We start from the raw sequence: 16,753 nt of genomic DNA on the forward strand, positions 1-16,753 counted from the left end.
GAGAGAAGGAGAAGAAGACCCTGGATTCGACCGGGGAAACTGGGAAAACAGAAACCAAAAGAACAAAAATCGCTTCAGGACCTGCCCCAGAATGGAAAGGGTATAATCAATATAACAAGACACAAGGGTATGCCGCGCAAGAAACACATCAAAAGGTAAAATCGTTTCCCTAGCCATCGCCAGCGAGACGAGAATCATCCATAAAGAGCCGCCAAGGGGATTTTGCTAAACGCCAAAACCCCAAATCTAGCCACGGTTCTCCATATTGGACAATGGAGAAAATTCCCTCGAGGTTTAAGAAAAACCCCCATCGACAAGCATAAGCGCCGCATGCACAGAAAAGGCCGTAAGACATCAAGAGACAAAGGAGAAACACAATCTCAAACACCCCCGAAAGGCTTCCACTCATGACCCAGTTGGCATACCCTGCGAGTCGATCTCATCCAGGTTAACCATACCGTGGGAGAAATCACCCATTCCAGGAGAAGGATGGGCAGAGAGGCCGTGAATTGGCAGTTCGAAGCTGGGGCTTTCTTGCGAAACGCCATAGTTGACATGATGCTTCGAGTAAATGTCGTTCATCGAAAGACCGTCATCGAAGCCAGCCTGCTGGTCGTTGGAGAACCCATAAATATCAGACGAGCCGTGTGACATGTTTGAAAGTGGCGGCGAGTGGTTTGCTATCAGCGGGTCTGCAGGGCTCATACTGGAGAAAGGAGATGCTGCGTGAGAGCCCATTCCCGAGGGATCGGCTGAACCACCCGAGACAAAGGGCACGTTAAACGGGGGCGCCATGCTGGCGAGTGGCGTGGACTCGCCTTGACCGGTGTTGCTGTACATGGGACTGGCGAAGTCGGAGGGTGATCCGGTGGTCGTCGCGGACATGGGGTTGGTACGGAAATCCATTCCATATCCTTGGGTGTCAATGCGGAGGTCCGTGGGGAGATGGTGCACTGACTGTGGAACGGGTGCGTAGATACCTGCCTCGGTGTGGTTGAATGGAGGTGGAGGGGGCGGCACGTGGAAGGAAGACATGGGACTCTGGAATGATGAGATGTCAACTGCAATTGGTACTGAACGGCTTCGTTGGCGTTTGTGGCCGCGAGCAGCTGGCATGTTGAAGCCCAAATGGTTACTGTCCGGGTACAGGTTCACGTAGGTGGGAGTGACAAATTGATTAGGCTGAGATGCAGGACGCTGTATAAACGGCGGAGACATCGCAGCTGGCACAGAAAAGCTGCTATTGTTATAAGCGAGGCGGTTCTGGAAGGACTCCAATGAGACAAGCTTGGCAAGCTGAACGCTCAAGACTTTGGGATGGCCTCCTAGGTGATGTATCATGATTTGACTAGCTTGCTGCTCCTCGGTGAAATCACCGCATTGATAGAAGCCCCCCGAGTTGGATGAATCCATGTAAAAGTGCGGCGGCCGGTTCAGTTCCACAACGAGACCTCCGGGCCGAGGTGGTTCCCCATTTGGCCCAGGGCTTGGATCACCGGTCTCCAAGGTGATGTTCTTGATATAGGCGAATGGATACTCGATCTTATAGCCGGCAGCATCATTGTTGATATAGTAAGTCATGCATGCCTTATCGGGGGAATAAAAAACAACCAAGTCCATGGCATTTTGTCCAATGCGTCGCCAGCTGCCGACAGTCAAGGAACGACAAGTGAAGTGAGAGATCACTAAAAAGACGAATCAGTCTAATGGACAGTGCACCAGAGAGAGCTATCAACATACCAACTTTGCCAGAAGGGTTAGTCTCGTTTGCGTACATGCTAGGCGGGCCATATGCGCCAGCACGGCCGAAGGGATCTCTTGCGCCAGGTTTGTTCGGGTCAAACTGCATCGCGAGATAGTGTCGCATGGATTCTGGAATAGAATCACATCCCTCGCCAGTCTCGATGCTCTTTTTCGCAAGCATCTTGATTTTAGCGCGACTTTTTTGGGTCAGTAAAGACAAGAAATAGAAACAAAATCCCGAATAGCGCCTACCGATTTTGGAACCAGATCTGAACAGATCGTTCAGTCATGTTAATGTCCGAAGCAATGCGTTCCCTGGTAGCTGCGGTGGGTGTCGGGTTCTTGTTGAATTCGATCTCCAAAAGGACAAGCTGATCCTGAGTCGCGCGCTGACGTTTGTTGTTTTTCTGTTGTTGAGTCAGAGTGCTTTTGCGAGGAGGTCGGCGTGTAGCAGAAGACTGGGCCGTGGTAGCACTCGAGGTCGACGGAGAGGGCGTGGAAGCTGGAGGCGAGCAAGACGATGCCGTGGACGCAATTGCGCCGGTTGGCGGATAATGCATTTCTGTCAACGAAGACATTGTGTAACGTGGTACGGTGGAGAATCGATCGCACGCAGTCGGAATCGTGTTCAATGTGTTCGATATGCTTTCTTTCGGGTTGCGTATGTAATGTTTTTTTTTGGAAGGAAAAGGTACGGGGTGTGACGATCCGGCCGACAAATAATGGTATGGGTGTAAATTGTAGTGCAAAGACGGATTGTTAATTTCAATGGTCTCGAAGCAGCCACGGGCGCGAGAGAGAGTCAATTTGAAGATATAAGTGAACGAAAGTCTAGCGTAGGGATCAAATCGCGTTCGGGGGGTGTCCACGTCAGAGACTGGGGGGTTGGGTTAGAAGGGCGCGTCGCAGAGGCGTCCAAAAAAAAAAGAGGGAATAAATGAAAAGGCTGGCCTAAGCAGCTTGTAACGAGTGGCAGGGAAATAATTCTCCCTATATCGACAAGGATCAATGAAGAATCAATGAAGATGTGTCGGTAAATGCTCAAATACCCAGGTTGAATCGATCAACGGGGCGGGAACGGGGGGGTGGGCAAACCGTTCTCGAGGAAACGAATGAATTGGGCAGAAATGAGTGATAAAATGTCGCCGTGAAAGAATGAAACGGACGCAAAAAAAAACAAAAGGAATGGAGGGAATTCGGGACACAAAAGGCAGAAGCGGATCAGGAGATGGGAGATGCTGACTACACATCGAGTTCACTTGGATGGACAACGCACCGGCGCGATTCTGGACTATTGGCACCTCGTGGGGGGGCCCCATTGTTTTTTTTTTTTTGGGTCAGGACCTCGATTTGGCCTTTTTGTTTTTAGTTCTTTTGCAGTTTTTTTTTTTTTATCTTTTAACCTTTTTTTATCTTTGTCTATGAATTTGAATCAAAAGTTTCGAAGTGAGAGTTTTTTTTTTCCATCTGGGTCGAGTGTATGGAGCATGCGATAAATGGAGGGAAACTGGTTTGGGCCCCTGCGTTGACCTGCATGAGTCCAAGCAGCATCACGGAGCCCTGGTGCAATAAGGGCGCAGACTGAATCTCCATTGATTTGTAGAGGGGTACGCGTGCTACTCCCCTTACTCGGCGTTTATGTCTTGTCCAACTGCTTCGGGGTGAATCTCTCAGGGGCAAGTCTCAGAGAGAATCCTGTGTGGCGTCAAATAAACCACACACATACATCATTAATTGCCGAACGGCATCGTGAAATCGGGGCTAAAACAAAACGCGTCAATGCGTTTGACAATATGTTTGAATTAGCAACGGAGTAGGACATGGACATGGACATGGATGTGATAGAAGACTTTCCCCTGTTTCCCCTGATTAATCACTGACTCTTGGATGGTATTGGGGACCACGGGTCCAGGGGCTAATCCAGTGGACTCGGCCAATAAGCATGCAGTTGCACGTGCAGTTCCGTGGACCAAAGGAGAAACATTCAGGTACCCGCCCCAGCATTGATCATCATTGGCCCTCGAGACATGACAGGTCATTCTAGACCCCCGACCCTGACCGGTCTTGAAGGGTACTACTCTCACTCCTTTGCCTACATCCGTCACATCCGAATTTCTGATGCTCCATTTCAAGGATATTCCGTGCTCCGTATGCATCCATGGATAAAAGGATGCACAACTTCTTTATACTATGTACATTTTCATGCTCTTGAAAAGTCCGAGTACAATGAGTCTCATCTCCCAATTGGGGCACTCAGTCTATTTTCCAAGCTATCTCGGTCTACAGAGTAGCGTTTTCTCCTTTACACTCATTTCCTTCGGCTGCTCCGCACTCCGTACTGCGTGCATTCTTCTACTTGAATGACACGACGTATGTATTCTTCACTGTTAGCATGCCAGATCCCGTAACTCCCATCTAAGCAAATCCCCCTGGGTCCATTCATTGTTTCAAGGTTACCACGAACCGGTTCATCCCTAATCACCCGAGGGGGGAAGAGGGGAAAGCCCCCTCCCACAAAATATAAAAAAGGCTCTAGTAACTTTGGTAGAAGATAAAGAAACAAGCCCCTCTATCAAGCGCTTGCACATAACTACCCACAATAGACAATTCAATCCCCCTCGGCCAACCGGAGCCACTACCCAATTCCCGTAGCTTATCCGTAGTTTCTCAGATCTGCTCAATAAGCACCATAATCGAGTTCCGCTGTTGTTCCTGGCAATAAGCTGTCATGTACTCATGCTTCTGCCGAACCCACAAGCGATCCTCAAAGAATGTAGCCTCCTCCCCCCGCAGCATTGAAGAACGACCGGAGCAGCGAAGAATCGGGCCCACAACCCGTTGGCAGATGATTTATCAGCCTAGAGCACACAAGAACCAAATGCTGTGTGCGCGGCGAGCATGTCTGGTCTCAAAAAGTCTGACGAGCAAGCAATAAATGTGCAATTCAGCAAAGGCTCTTGGTGAGAGTATCCAGAGGCGTGCGTTCATATCGCGCCGGTGGAATTCCATTGAATCTGGATCGCCAATCGCAAAGCGCGGTGTTGACTAAAAGTGCTTTTAGTTATTGAAAATGGACCCTCGATCCGTAGTTGTCCTGAGCCCGTCGCTCACGTCGCAGGCTATATGCGCTACTTGTACTAGGAAGCACATCCGTAGCTGTGGGCATCCTGTCATCTTATAGAATGAGGGCTCGGTGGTGTCTCAGCGATCCTGCTCGGGTTGATGGGGTATGAAGCTTTGCGGTGTGTACGGCATTTGCTGTCATGACACAGCTAGCATCTCGTTGACCATGCCATGCCGCTGTATTACCATGCGTGGGATGGGGATCTACGGTATCATCTTGAAGTAGCCTAGGGCTTGCATTAGCCAAGAAGCGGATTTGACGTGGGGCTCCAGAACGCCATCCAAAGTTTGTGCGACGAAGATCCCCTGAAGAACACCGGCCGTAAGGAGCGCTTCTCGTTCGTACTTGTTGCTGGCTGCCATTGCACCTGCATCGCAGGCCGCCTTGGCGTCGATGCCTAGCAGGTTCTGCCCGAGCGGTCTAAGCATTCCTTGCTGCCGCTTGGCTACGAGATCAATGCTGGCAAATGCGAAGTTGAGCATATGCTCTGTCGATCTGCAGATAATGGTCTCAAGAAAAATCGGTGATGACAAGGCTGGGATGGAGACCTGCCGGCAAGGGTTGTCCGGGCCATTTCCAGCGGGGACATTGAATGAAACGAGACTTATGTCTGTGCAAGAACCCTCGATTCGACATTCTACTTCCAATTACATAGCATAAAGTCACCTAGAACATTTCCAGGCAGATTCAAAACGCGCCCGTGCAAAAAGAGCCGAAGGTTGACCCTAACATATTTCGTTCCATTGCTCGACGGGGTATCTTTGCAGCATCTACAGTTCTCCTGGGGACGAGTCGTCATACCAGTCCGTGATCGTAGAAATTTGTCGCTTGAGACATCTCGACAGTTAAACAAACGATCATTTTCTAGCTTGTGAGAGACCCACAAATCACATAGTAGGGACATGGATTACAAGAGTCCTATTTCCCCGCAGCCTTGTCTATATCAACACTACGGTCACCTGATTACTGATGGCTACTTGATTTGCCAATAGCGAGAAAACGGGAAGCAACTGTGGCTACAAGTTACTCCTTGGTGAAAATGCGCGCCCGCCCGCCTGGAGATATACAACATTGAGTTGCTATATACAAGAGCGAAAAAATTCTCGTCAAACGTGCACAAGGACACGTTCGTTCTAAGATTAAAAAAAAAATCTGGTCATTTAGCTGAATTTGTCAAGAGAAGATAAAAAAATGAACACTAAATCGCAAAGAAACCCCTATCCCAGAAGCTCCTGGATAACCCGAGCAGTTCGGTCGACTATCAAATCAATTTCCTCACGAGTAGTACTATAAGGCGGCGCCAGAATGATATGATCGCCATTAACACCATCGATACCACCATTTCCTGGCATCAACGAAATCGCATGTTCAGGCTTGAGGCCTGTCGCGTGCAGTGTCCGAGAAAGCGCTTTTGAAGGCGGATATGGCTCCTTCGTCTCTTTATCTAGGACAAATTCTATCTATAACCATGTTAGTAAAGACCAAAAAAATGAAAATCAACATCACTAACAGCCCAGAACAATCCCCTGCCTCGAATATCACCAACATGGGGGTGGCTATCCAAACGCTTATGAAGACGCTGACCCAGATGTTCCCCCATTTCCCGCACATTTGTTAGCAGGTTATCCTCTTGAATAATCTGCTGCACTTTGAATGCAGCCGCACAGGCGACCGGGTGGCCCTGGTATGTCTGACTATGGACAAAAGCGCCGGTGCCCTTGTTCAGAGTATCAACGACGTGCTTGTTGATGAGTAGTCCAGCAATCGGGGCATAGCCGGCACCGAGTCCCTTGGCAATTGTTTGAAGATCCGGGACGACGTCTTCTTGCTCCCAGGCATGGAGAGTTCCCGTGCGGCCCATGCCGGACATGACTTCGTCTAGAATGAAGAGCGCCCTGTGTCGCTCGCAGACGGCTTTGAGTGCCTTGAGGTAGCCAGGTAATGGGGGGACACAGCCAAGTGTCTACTAAACCATTAGCATGTGTGGCGTTGTGGGATCTGGTTGAACTCACAGCACCTGGCAGTGTCTCGGCTATAAATGCACAGACAGTGCTGGGGCCAAGCCTTTGGAATTCGTCCTCCAGTTCTTGGGCGAGTCTTGCGACATAGTCCTCGGTGCTTTCACTCGCATTCATCCGGCGGTAGGGATAGCATTGGGGCACGTGGTGAATATTCTTCGAAAGAAGACTTTCATAGATCCTCCGCCGGGAGGCATGGTGTCCAACAGCAAGCGACCCGAGGGTGTTTCCGTGGTAGGATGACTTTCGAGAAATGATGTTCACCCGCTGAGGCTCGGGAATGGGCAACTCTGTAAAATACTGAATAGCCATTTTCACAGCAGCTTCGATAGCTTCGGTACCTATTGAGATTTTAGTGACCCATCCTGGTTCGGCGTGGACAGGTTTCTTACCCGAGCTCACAATGTAGGCCCGAGACATCTTGCCTCCAGTTGAGTCCACCAGAAGTTTTGCCAAACTTTCCGCAGCATTGTTGGTGAAAAACATGGAATAACAGTAGGAAATTTTCTTCAGCTGGTCCAAGATCGCTTCGTGGACACGTTCGTCGCTGTGACCCAGACAGGATACAGCCGCTCCACATGTCGCATCCAGAATCTCCAGACCACCCTCGGTTATCAGGTAGCTTCCTCGACCGCCGACAATGTTCAAGGGCTCATTTTGCAGCTGGTGGTAAAGAACTCCACTGGATGGTTTGATGCTAGTGATGTTGACCTGCTTCTCGGATGGGGTAGGTACTGGATCTGCTGCCACTTCTGGTATATAGTCCCCCATTGTATGGATTGCACTAAAGGGTTCATTTATCAAAGTAACAGATGACTCAAGTGGTGCCGGGGGATGGGGGATTGTATGTCAATTCAGCCCACCACAGCCTAGAATTTAAAAGTAAAAAGGAGGGGACAAATGCTTGAGAAATAGCCCACACATAACGCCGTGATTGGTACGTCTCGCCATGTCGCACAAGTTGAAGTTCCAATTTGGTCGCGATAAGCTCATCCCAAAGAGGAAATAGATAGTTGTTAGACACACGTTTGCTAACGGCACTATGGACCTGATAGGGGTGAATCATCCTGAGATCAAGCTGGTTGATAAGAAAGAAGAGATCCCAGGGATTTCCGTTTTGATTTTTTATTGATCTTGTGCCGGTAACACCGGTGGATTTTCTTCAGATGAGATATTAATCGTGATTGATAAAGCGACAGACAAGGTCGCAGACAGTGTGCTGTTTGGGACGGCATTTGCCCGGGCCCCAAGAAGAGGAGTATGGTTGATTTTGATTCAAGTGACACTGTGGATGTCGTTGGAGAACTCTGGCCTTTGCATAACTCGGGAAATGTGCTGGATCAGGGTCAGCGTTACTAAAGGGTAAGATAGAAAAAGGACTAAATGAGATGGGAAGCGAGAAAGACGATAAACAAGTGTAAAACGCCACGGTACATGGTCAAAACATCAAGTGCAAATAACGAGTTGCCTCAGAAGATAAACAGTCAAGAACGACGCTTGTATATCTCAGCTTGGACGTCTTGGAAGAACTGAGGAAAAAGGCTGCATCAAGTGAGTACACATGTAAACAGGTGTTTCTTAGTGATTGATATGGCTTCAAATGTAGCGCATAAATGTAGATTTTTAGCAGATCAAAAAAAGGGGAGTGTCCTCCAAAGAGATCTTTGCCAAGAAGGTGACTCACTCGCCCCGGAAGACAGAACATTGTCAGAGTAAATGGTTTCTTGGACTTGACCCATCGCGCAGAACTGGAGAGAAAATCAAGCTCACTCATCTATCAAGTCATCAAGCTACCTGGCCTTCTTTCCAAGCACAGCATTTCCGCGCCGAAATGGTTCCAGTCTCCGTCTTCCCGTTCCGCGTGGGAGAGATCTCCAACAAACGTGTCAAGCTTATCCCCTTCAATCCAGACCAACACTGCGAAGCATTCTTCCGCATATCCTCGCTCGATCCCGAGATTTACCAACACTTACCCATACTACCGCCAGCTTCAGCAATCGAACTCAAATCCCGATTCCACAGTAATTCAACAAGTGATATTCTATCCTTCTCTAATCCAGAGTCGTTCGCCTTTGCCATTATAGACAAGACACGGCCGCCATCTGCTGAGGATCCGGAGGGTGAACTAGCTGGCACTGTGAGCTTTATCCGCACATCACCGACGAACCTGTGCACTGAGATTGGATTTATTGTCATTCTGCCTCCGTACCAGCGAACCCATGTGGCGACCAATGCTGTTGGGCTCGCTCTACAGCTTGCCTTTAAGTTTCCGGAGAATGGAGGCCTTGGATTACGCAGAGTACACTGGTCGGCTAGCACGATGAACCTTGCTAGTGCTCGACTTGCGCAGAGGATGGGATTTGAGAAGATCGGGATCATACCGTGGCATATGCGGTTTGTGAAGGGGAAGATTAATGGGAAAGTCGGACATGGTAGGGAGTTGCCGCCTGGAGGTGATCCGGAGGATTTGTGGAGAGACACACTGAGTCTTGGTCTGGCATGGGATCAATGGGAAAATGGCGCGAGAGAAAGGGCGGCGAAGGCGATGGAGAGATGAAGAGATTTGCTGTTGACTGTGCAAAGCACCATCGGTGATAATCATCGAATTAAACAACCTTTTAGAGAAGAACATCTAGGAGGAATGTCCTACCACGCGATAAGTCCGAGTGAGTTCTGTAGTTCAATAAGAATTGGTGTTTTACCCATTCCATCTGAGTACAGGATTATTTCTCGATTTTTGGCGGAGTAAGAATGAATGATTAGAATGTTTTAATAGATGTAGGCGAAATGCTGGCGGCAAGCCTACAACATTCACAAGCCGCAAAATGATATTCTCTGATGTAACACCATCCATTGAGAAAATGCTAAGGCACAAAAGAAGCCGAGAAAAACCATCGGAAATTGACTGTCGTATGTTCCAATCCAAGTCCTTCACTCTTCAGCTGCACCGTCGGCCGTAAGGTTCAAATGGCAAGGCCCTGGCAATAATCGCCATCACAATACGTCAGCAAGCGCTAGTTGAGCTCATGTTTATTTCTTTCTTAGCTTGGATATGACCCTGGTCCGGTTGAACGGCACAATCTTTGATGCCATGAAGCTAAACACGGCAATGACCGTGTGGCGACCTTGATTATCCAAGGCCATATGGAATCCGTACCACCTGAGAAGAGACCTTTGATCTCGATCTTACATTCTAGCCGGCTTAAAGGTCGAATTAAGCAGAATTTTGCAGAGCCGTGAGACGTGGCGCACGAGCCTTGACGCGCAGTTATGACTCGCAGAGAAGGACTAGAGGGGAAATGACGCTATTCCCGATTCGCACTGATTTTTCCCAATGCGCATTCTAGAGCCAATCTGGATGAAGACTTTTTCTGTGGCTGTATAGAAGAACTCGTGGAGGTTCATGGATTTGAGGAATTTAGCTTGGCCGTAGCAAAAAAAAAACACTGGAAGCTGTCTCCAAATACCTGTGTGAGCCAATCCCTAGGGCAGACATTTCAAAAATCGCCTTGGAAGCATGGCAGATCTATAATCAATCCAAAGTGACCATTCTAGATGACACTTCCTATGCAATATGTTCTCCACTCATCACTACAATGCATTCTGTCGACCATGACCTGGAATATTTTTGGATTCAGGAGCACAGCTAATCCTAGGGTTCCACTTGGGGTCCACTTGATATCCATAGGTACTTGGAAGAGTTAAGATCAAGTGGGCCATCTGATCTACTATATCCTATTTAGCAGTCAAATGAGGTTCTGAATAGTAAAATTAAGGTGAGGATGAAATCCCCCGGGTAGATTGAGCGGTTTATCTCCACACGGATGCCCCTGGCCCGAGAGTCCTTAGCCTTTCGAGGTAGTCCATGAGATATGGGTTGACCGAGAGCGAGGATGCTCACGAATTTGCTATTTGGAAGTTGATACAGTTTGACCTTTCGTCATAGGCTGGGATCACTATGCTAAAAGTCAAGCAATCTAGATCAACCCACATAAGGAGGTCAATCTCATATTTTTTTTTTAATCTCGGACACAACGACGACTTCCACTAGTTCGCCTATTTTTGCCAGAATCTTTCATGTTGAGAGTTACCAGAACCGAACTCCCATCTTTCAATGGGTTCTATCATTCGAGTTGAAGTAGCACGCAAGATGCTAAGGGATTGCGCCTTAGCACGTAACCGTCGGGTAACAAAAGATCAAGAACAGCAAATGAATTCCACTCTTTTGACCTTGGAGATATGCTTAACACCAGCTATTCTGGTGCTTCAATCTGTGTGGACGGTTGCCGATTTAAAGCAAATTGCGTGAGCATTGCGCAAGATGACACCGAAGAATCGCCATGCATGTAGGCTAAGGACCCAAGAAACCTATAGGACGGAACAAGCATTCCTGTTGGGCTTAACACTTATCTATCTCCTCAACTACCGTACAACAGAGGGGGATCATGGCTAGATCTCTCACTGACGCGATTACTTGGTCCGCTGAGGACATATCTCGATAGTTGTATAAAATCATTGAAATCTCCGGGTTTTCGTCTGTACAAAACAAGGAGATTATACGTTTATTAACCCACGCACTGTTCATTTCAGGTCAAATTCCCAGAGCACAATGGGAACCGCGGGTGATTCTCAGCGAGTGACGGCTTCGGTGCACTGCATAGATGTGGAGAACCAGAGCAACAACACCCAGGGAAACGATTTTGTCAGTCCTGTCCGATCATGGAAAAGTTATGTGTGGGATACATGGGACCTTCCACCGGATCAACGCTGGTTAATTTTTAAAGTAGATGCGTTCGTTCTCACATTCGCATCGATTGGCTATTTTTTGAAAAATATCGACCAATCGAATGTCAACAACGCATTCCTCAGTGGCATGGAAGAGGATCTCGAGATGTTCGGCAATCAACTAGTGACTAGTATGTGCATTGGATCTCCCCTAACCCGTTTTTTGTCCTATCTCGGTGAAACAAGCCGAGAACCCTTTCCAGCATCTGCTCACGACCGTTACAGGCACATCGATCTGGACTGTGGGATACGTTATTGGCCAGATTCCGTCCAACTTGTTGTTAACCAGAATCTCCCCTCGATGGGTCATCCCCTCACTGGAGTTAGGATGGGGACTCGCAACTATTTGCACATCAAGCGTCAAGTCGTACAAGGCTCTGTATGCTTTGCGCTTCCTTGTCGGATTTTTTGAGTATGCAAAAATCTCAAGTTGCGAAGAACGATTTGTGCCCAACAGCTGACACCGCTATAGATCAGGATTTTACCCCGGGATTCATTACTTACTAGGATCGTGGTACACACCACGAGAAATTGGAAAGCGGGCCATGATCTTTTGGCTCGCTGGTTCAGTCGGCACTTTGTTCAGCGGGTTCCTCCAGGCCGCTGCATATACAAACCTGAATGGGACACATGGGTACGCTGGATGTGAGTGACCGTTATCTCCCCATTCCGGCGGTTGGGTTCGAGCACGCCCATTCGCGGCGTATCAATCGAAAGCGGAGGAAACAACAGCTGACTGATGAAAATAGGGCGCTGGCTTTTCATTATCGATGGCATCATTACGCTACCGCTTGCGCTCGCTGGGTACGTGTTCTTCCCCAACTTACCGCAAAGCGGCAAGAAGACATGGTGGACAAGTGAACAGGAGCATCTTCTGTCTATTAAAAGAATGGAGAACATTGGCCGTGCTGGCAAGAAGCCTTGGACTATGGCAAAGGCGAAAGCGATCCTGCTGAGTTGGCATACCTATCTTCTTCGTGAGTCGTACGGGTGGATCTGTCTCCTCTTGGAACTATATTAATCATGTCTCACAGCATTGCTATACATCATTTGGAACAATGGCTATCCTCAACCCGCTATGGGTTATTGGCTGAAGAGCTTCAATGCCCACCCGCCCCCTCTCCCCGGGACAACTTACACCATCTCACAGATAAATAACTGTGGGTTCAAAGTCTCGTTTTTCATCTGATCGTCAATAACTAACTCAGGGACAAGTGCCTCTTCCTACGACCGGTGTTCTCATTGTGATGGCATTGATTTGGGGCTGGCTTTCCGATGGGCCATGTCGTGGCGCTCGCTGGCCATTTATTTACATCGGTGCCGTTGTAACTGTGAGTCAAAGAAGCTATATAGGTCAAGTGGCGATTATGACATGGTAGCTAATTATGACCCCTTTTGCACAGCTCATTTTTGCCTGCTTAATGATGAAGATGCCATTTTACACAAACATCAAGGGCCGTATGGTGGTTTATTGGCTCAGTAATATCGGCGTAAGTCTGCATTTTCGTGTGCTCAATCGTCAGATTTTAACATGGCTCTTAGGCTGGTGCTGGTCCTTTGATTTTGAGTTGGATCAACGAGATCTGTTCCGATGACACAGAAAAACGGGCGTTGCTTGTTGCCATGGCTAATGACTTTGCCTATGTTGTGCAAGCTATCGTGAGTCTCCTCTTCCCCCCGCCCCGAGGGCGAGACTAACCAGCTTGAACAAAGGCGCCAAATTTCGTGTGGAAAACCACAGCATTCCCTCGAGCTCCCAAGGGATATACTTGGTCAATCGTACTTCAAGCTTTGCTCAGTAAGAAACTATTCCTCTGTCCGAATCTTGTTCCCCGCTGATAAAAATATTTCCAGTCTTGGGCACCGCAATTGTTCAGTTCCTTTTGTGGCGCGATAAGAAAAAGGCAGCAAAGACAGAGGCGGGCCTTTCAGCTCTTGATCCCCTCGAAGCATCGTCCGTAGAGGAAGGTATATCGGTGGGATCTAGTGAGGACGGTGGCAAAGTGGCTAGTACTTCTCGGGTCAAACCGGTTGGCCTGGAGTAATTCAGGTTTATATCTAAGCGCTTGAAATCTTGAGATTGATATTTTAAACCCCTGATATTAGTTTCTAGTCCAAAAACCAAACTGAAGCTTGGCCGTTTCCCTCTTGCCTTTTGGACTGATTGCTTAAGGTCGGGTCGGCAGCTTACTATAAAATCAGTTGCAATCTTCCAATTACTAGCATATATAGTCCGTAACGATCTCTGGCAAATTAGAGGTCTGAAAGTACTTGGATAGATACTGCGGGGTTCTCTCGGCCTGCATATAGACACACCGCTTGATGAGTTCAACCGTCCAGTTAAGTTATTCCCACCGCTGACCAACTCCAATTCCAGACTGCCTTCTTTGAATGAGTCTGTTCAGGTCGACCAGGTCCTCTATAAAGATGACATTCCCATACAAGCACGTTTTGCTCGTTGGAGCTACATCTGGAATCGGTAGAGCGATGGCCGATCGTCTGATCCAGGCTGGCGTTAAAGTGACTGCGGTAGGACGGCGAAAACAGCGTCTTAACGAGTTCATTGCAAAGCACGGCGAGGAAAAAGCCTCCGCGATGAGTTATGACGTCAGCGACATTGACGGGGCTCCCCAATTCGCCGCAGAGTCAGTTGGTGAACACTTTGAGATGCGACATCCGGGGAAAATGTGAGTTTCTAACACAAAGTTGAAAAATAGCGCATCCGCTCAGCATCCGGATATCGACTGTGTCTTTCTCAACCCAGGTATTCAGCGAAAATACAAGTTGACCGATCCCAAAGACGGGGACTTGAGTGATTTCAGAGCAGAGATGGACGTCAATTTCATCAGCTACGTTGCTCTGACTCAGGAATTCCTCTCATTCTTGCTGTCCAAGTCGACCCCAACAAGCTTTATATTGTTAGGTGCACGATCCCTAGAACGACAGATTTTGATAGACATTCTAACATGCTCTGGACAGTACTACATCGCTTCTGGCTTTAGTGCCCGCACCGAGAATCCCGGCCTACTCGGCCGCCAAAGCTGCATTGAACGCTTTTGTGTACTGCCTACGAGACCAGCTGAGGGAGTCAAATGTGAGAGTGATCGACTTGGCCCCACCTCTAGTGTCAAGTAAGTGGATACCTCGATTCAAAGAGATCCCCCGAAAGTGTAAGCGAGAATGCGGAGTATTATGCTCATCATCACCTCGCCTGCAGCCGAACTACACGATTATATGGGCCTTGAGAAAGGTCGAGGTATGGGCATGCCTGTTGAGCAATATGCTGAAGATGCCTATCGAGCACTGGAGATGGGGAGTGATGAAATGCTCGGTGGAAGTGTTGGACCTACGGAGGTCTTTCAGGATTTGGCCGATACGCGTCGCAAAATTTTCGATGAGTTCGCCCCAATGCTTCGTTACGTGGATTGAGATAAAGAGGCATGACCATCGACTCCATTGTATGGCACTCTCCAGGGATTATTACGAGTTCAAGATTGTTATCACCAAATTTCTATCATTGATAATTTAGCCGGTTGGGCCACATTCAATAAGTGAGATATCTACAGTGTGCGTCAGAACTGAGGTCTAATTCGAACCCGATCTGAGCCCACTTGCAAGGCTACAGTACCCAAGAAAATTGTGGTTCTTGCAAATCGATAGTGCAATTTTAGTACGAACTCCCCGGGTAGAGATGCCCGAATCGGAAATCTTCATTCAGATTTAGCCATTTATTCTTGTGTCAAGATCGGATATTAACATTCGAGATTATCAACTCACATCCTGGAGTAGGAGTATCTACTTAGCAACGAAAGTCCTATTGCGTTCACTTTCATCCAGCTCGCTAGAAATTCTGTTTCGGAGAGTTTCTGCAAGACAGCGTACAGCTTTAACTCAGTATTCAGGGCTAGTGTTTGTCAATAATATACAGATTACCTTTTGATTCCCATTAGACATATAATGGGCTTAATTTCTCGTATGCTAGCGGCACAACATGAAGTTGATGTGGGTAGTCAGCGCTGGCAACTAGACGCGCGATTCGATGTGAACACATCACCAGTTTTTTTTTAGCACCGAAAACAAAGGAATCACACAATGTAGTAACAACGTCTCGGTCTTATTTAGCATTGTTAAATCGTCCGACTCCATGGCTTGCCCTTCTAGGTGTGGACGAGGGTAGTCGACGATTGGCGGTGATAATTCACTATCTCGGTCGATATCCAAGGACGGAACATCAGCGTGAGCAAAATCAATGCGTCTGAGTCATCCGTGGGCCCGGTCTATATCGACCCCCCATCACAACGTCACCCACATCGTCATGCGACAACTTGAACTTATTTCCAACGATCTGACTAGTTACTATCGCTCGACCCTTGGTGACGCCTACAATGCTAGCATTAGTGATTACCGCACGTCTGTCGCCGGTGGGAATTTATCCGAGACGCGGATTGTGAAGAAGGGAATGGAGAACGCAGTTACTTCGTTAGTCGACGATATGCTGGTTGCGTATGCCTTGGCTCAGTTGATGGTTAGTGGTTTTGAGAAATCCACACCTGTAGTGGTCCAGGTCTCTGCTCTGCGAGTCAGATCGCGGGCTTACATTATTGCTAGTGCGGCGATCACTGCACTGATTGTACTTCTGGCAATCGGGGAGGGCCTTCGAATGCGGTGGTGGAAGGATCTTCCGTCCGTTGATTATCAGGATAGTCGAGCATTGATTCTAGGTGCATCTAGGGGGTGGCAAGGGCGTTGCGGAGTATGTTGAGCAGGTGACATGTAAAGATCTTGGTAGAGTTCCTGTGATTTGGAGGAAAGGCCAGGGATCATGAGATCATGGGGAAATTGCGTTCCAGCCCATGCTAGATGATCCGGAAGATATTGTTGAGGATGCAGGATCAGAAAGGACTTCAGTTGCTTGGATATGAGGCCACGATGGCGGAGCATGGTAGTTGACAATCATAGTGTGGTGCATATAGCGAGTTGATTAGACAATTTAAACCCAAATTCAGAAAAGGAAGGCATCTGAGAAGAGTTCAAAAAAGTGTTTGAAGAAACTGCAAAAAAAGCAACAGGGGTAGCTGAGTCC

General features: G+C 48.1%; 7 protein-coding genes across 7 annotated transcripts; 4 read left to right on the top strand and 3 right to left on the bottom strand.

Annotated features, from left to right (window-relative positions):
* Positions 1-405: 405 nt before the first annotated feature.
* Positions 406-2,321, bottom strand: Pdw03_6801 (Homeobox transcription factor (RfeB), putative; the record flags this gene model as incomplete). The annotated part of the gene is made up of 3 exons (XM_014681172.1): positions 406-1,685; positions 1,741-1,940; positions 1,996-2,321. 3 exons carry the CDS (start codon positions 2,319-2,321, stop codon positions 406-408), a joined length of 1,806 nt encoding a protein of 601 aa, XP_014536658.1.
* A 2,749-nt stretch (positions 2,322-5,070) lies between these two features.
* Positions 5,071-5,349, bottom strand: Pdw03_6802 (Zn(2)-C6 fungal-type DNA-binding domain; the record flags this gene model as incomplete). The annotated part of the gene is made up of 1 exon (XM_014681171.1): positions 5,071-5,349. One exon carries the CDS (start codon positions 5,347-5,349, stop codon positions 5,071-5,073), a length of 279 nt encoding a protein of 92 aa, XP_014536657.1.
* A 735-nt stretch (positions 5,350-6,084) lies between these two features.
* On the bottom strand, positions 6,085-7,656 carry Pdw03_6803 (Pyridoxal phosphate-dependent transferase, major region, subdomain 2; the record flags this gene model as incomplete). Its single annotated transcript, XM_014681170.1, has 4 exons — positions 6,085-6,327; positions 6,378-6,830; positions 6,880-7,226; positions 7,278-7,656. The coding sequence occupies 4 exons, from the start codon at positions 7,654-7,656 to the stop codon at positions 6,085-6,087; spliced, it is 1,422 nt and encodes a 473-aa protein (XP_014536656.1).
* Positions 7,657-8,716: 1,060 nt separating this feature from the next.
* Positions 8,717-9,442, top strand: Pdw03_6804 (Acetyltransferase; the record flags this gene model as incomplete). The annotated part of the gene is made up of 1 exon (XM_014681169.1): positions 8,717-9,442. One exon carries the CDS (start codon positions 8,717-8,719, stop codon positions 9,440-9,442), a length of 726 nt encoding a protein of 241 aa, XP_014536655.1.
* Positions 9,443-11,494: 2,052 nt separating this feature from the next.
* Positions 11,495-13,715, top strand: Pdw03_6805 (Major facilitator superfamily; the record flags this gene model as incomplete). The annotated part of the gene is made up of 10 exons (XM_014681168.2): positions 11,495-11,801; positions 11,896-12,082; positions 12,143-12,315; positions 12,420-12,647; positions 12,705-12,830; positions 12,886-13,001; positions 13,074-13,160; positions 13,213-13,329; positions 13,384-13,468; positions 13,525-13,715. 10 exons carry the CDS (start codon positions 11,495-11,497, stop codon positions 13,713-13,715), a joined length of 1,617 nt encoding a protein of 538 aa, XP_014536654.2.
* Positions 13,716-14,097: 382 nt separating this feature from the next.
* Pdw03_6806 (Glucose/ribitol dehydrogenase) lies at positions 14,098-15,099 on the top strand (the record flags this gene model as incomplete). The annotated part of the gene is made up of 5 exons (XM_066101458.1): positions 14,098-14,315; positions 14,388-14,482; positions 14,539-14,593; positions 14,650-14,801; positions 14,888-15,099. 5 exons carry the CDS (start codon positions 14,098-14,100, stop codon positions 15,097-15,099), a joined length of 732 nt encoding a protein of 243 aa, XP_065956541.1.
* An 886-nt stretch (positions 15,100-15,985) lies between these two features.
* Positions 15,986-16,362, top strand: Pdw03_6807 (CoaE-domain-containing protein; the record flags this gene model as incomplete). Its single annotated transcript, XM_066101459.1, has 2 exons — positions 15,986-16,195; positions 16,279-16,362. The coding sequence occupies 2 exons, from the start codon at positions 15,986-15,988 to the stop codon at positions 16,360-16,362; spliced, it is 294 nt and encodes a 97-aa protein (XP_065956542.1).
* Positions 16,363-16,753: the final 391 nt, after the last annotated feature.

This window comes from Penicillium digitatum, chromosome 2 (genome assembly GCF_016767815.1).
Source record: "Penicillium digitatum chromosome 2, complete sequence".
Classification (NCBI taxonomy): domain Eukaryota; kingdom Fungi; phylum Ascomycota; class Eurotiomycetes; order Eurotiales; family Aspergillaceae; genus Penicillium; species Penicillium digitatum.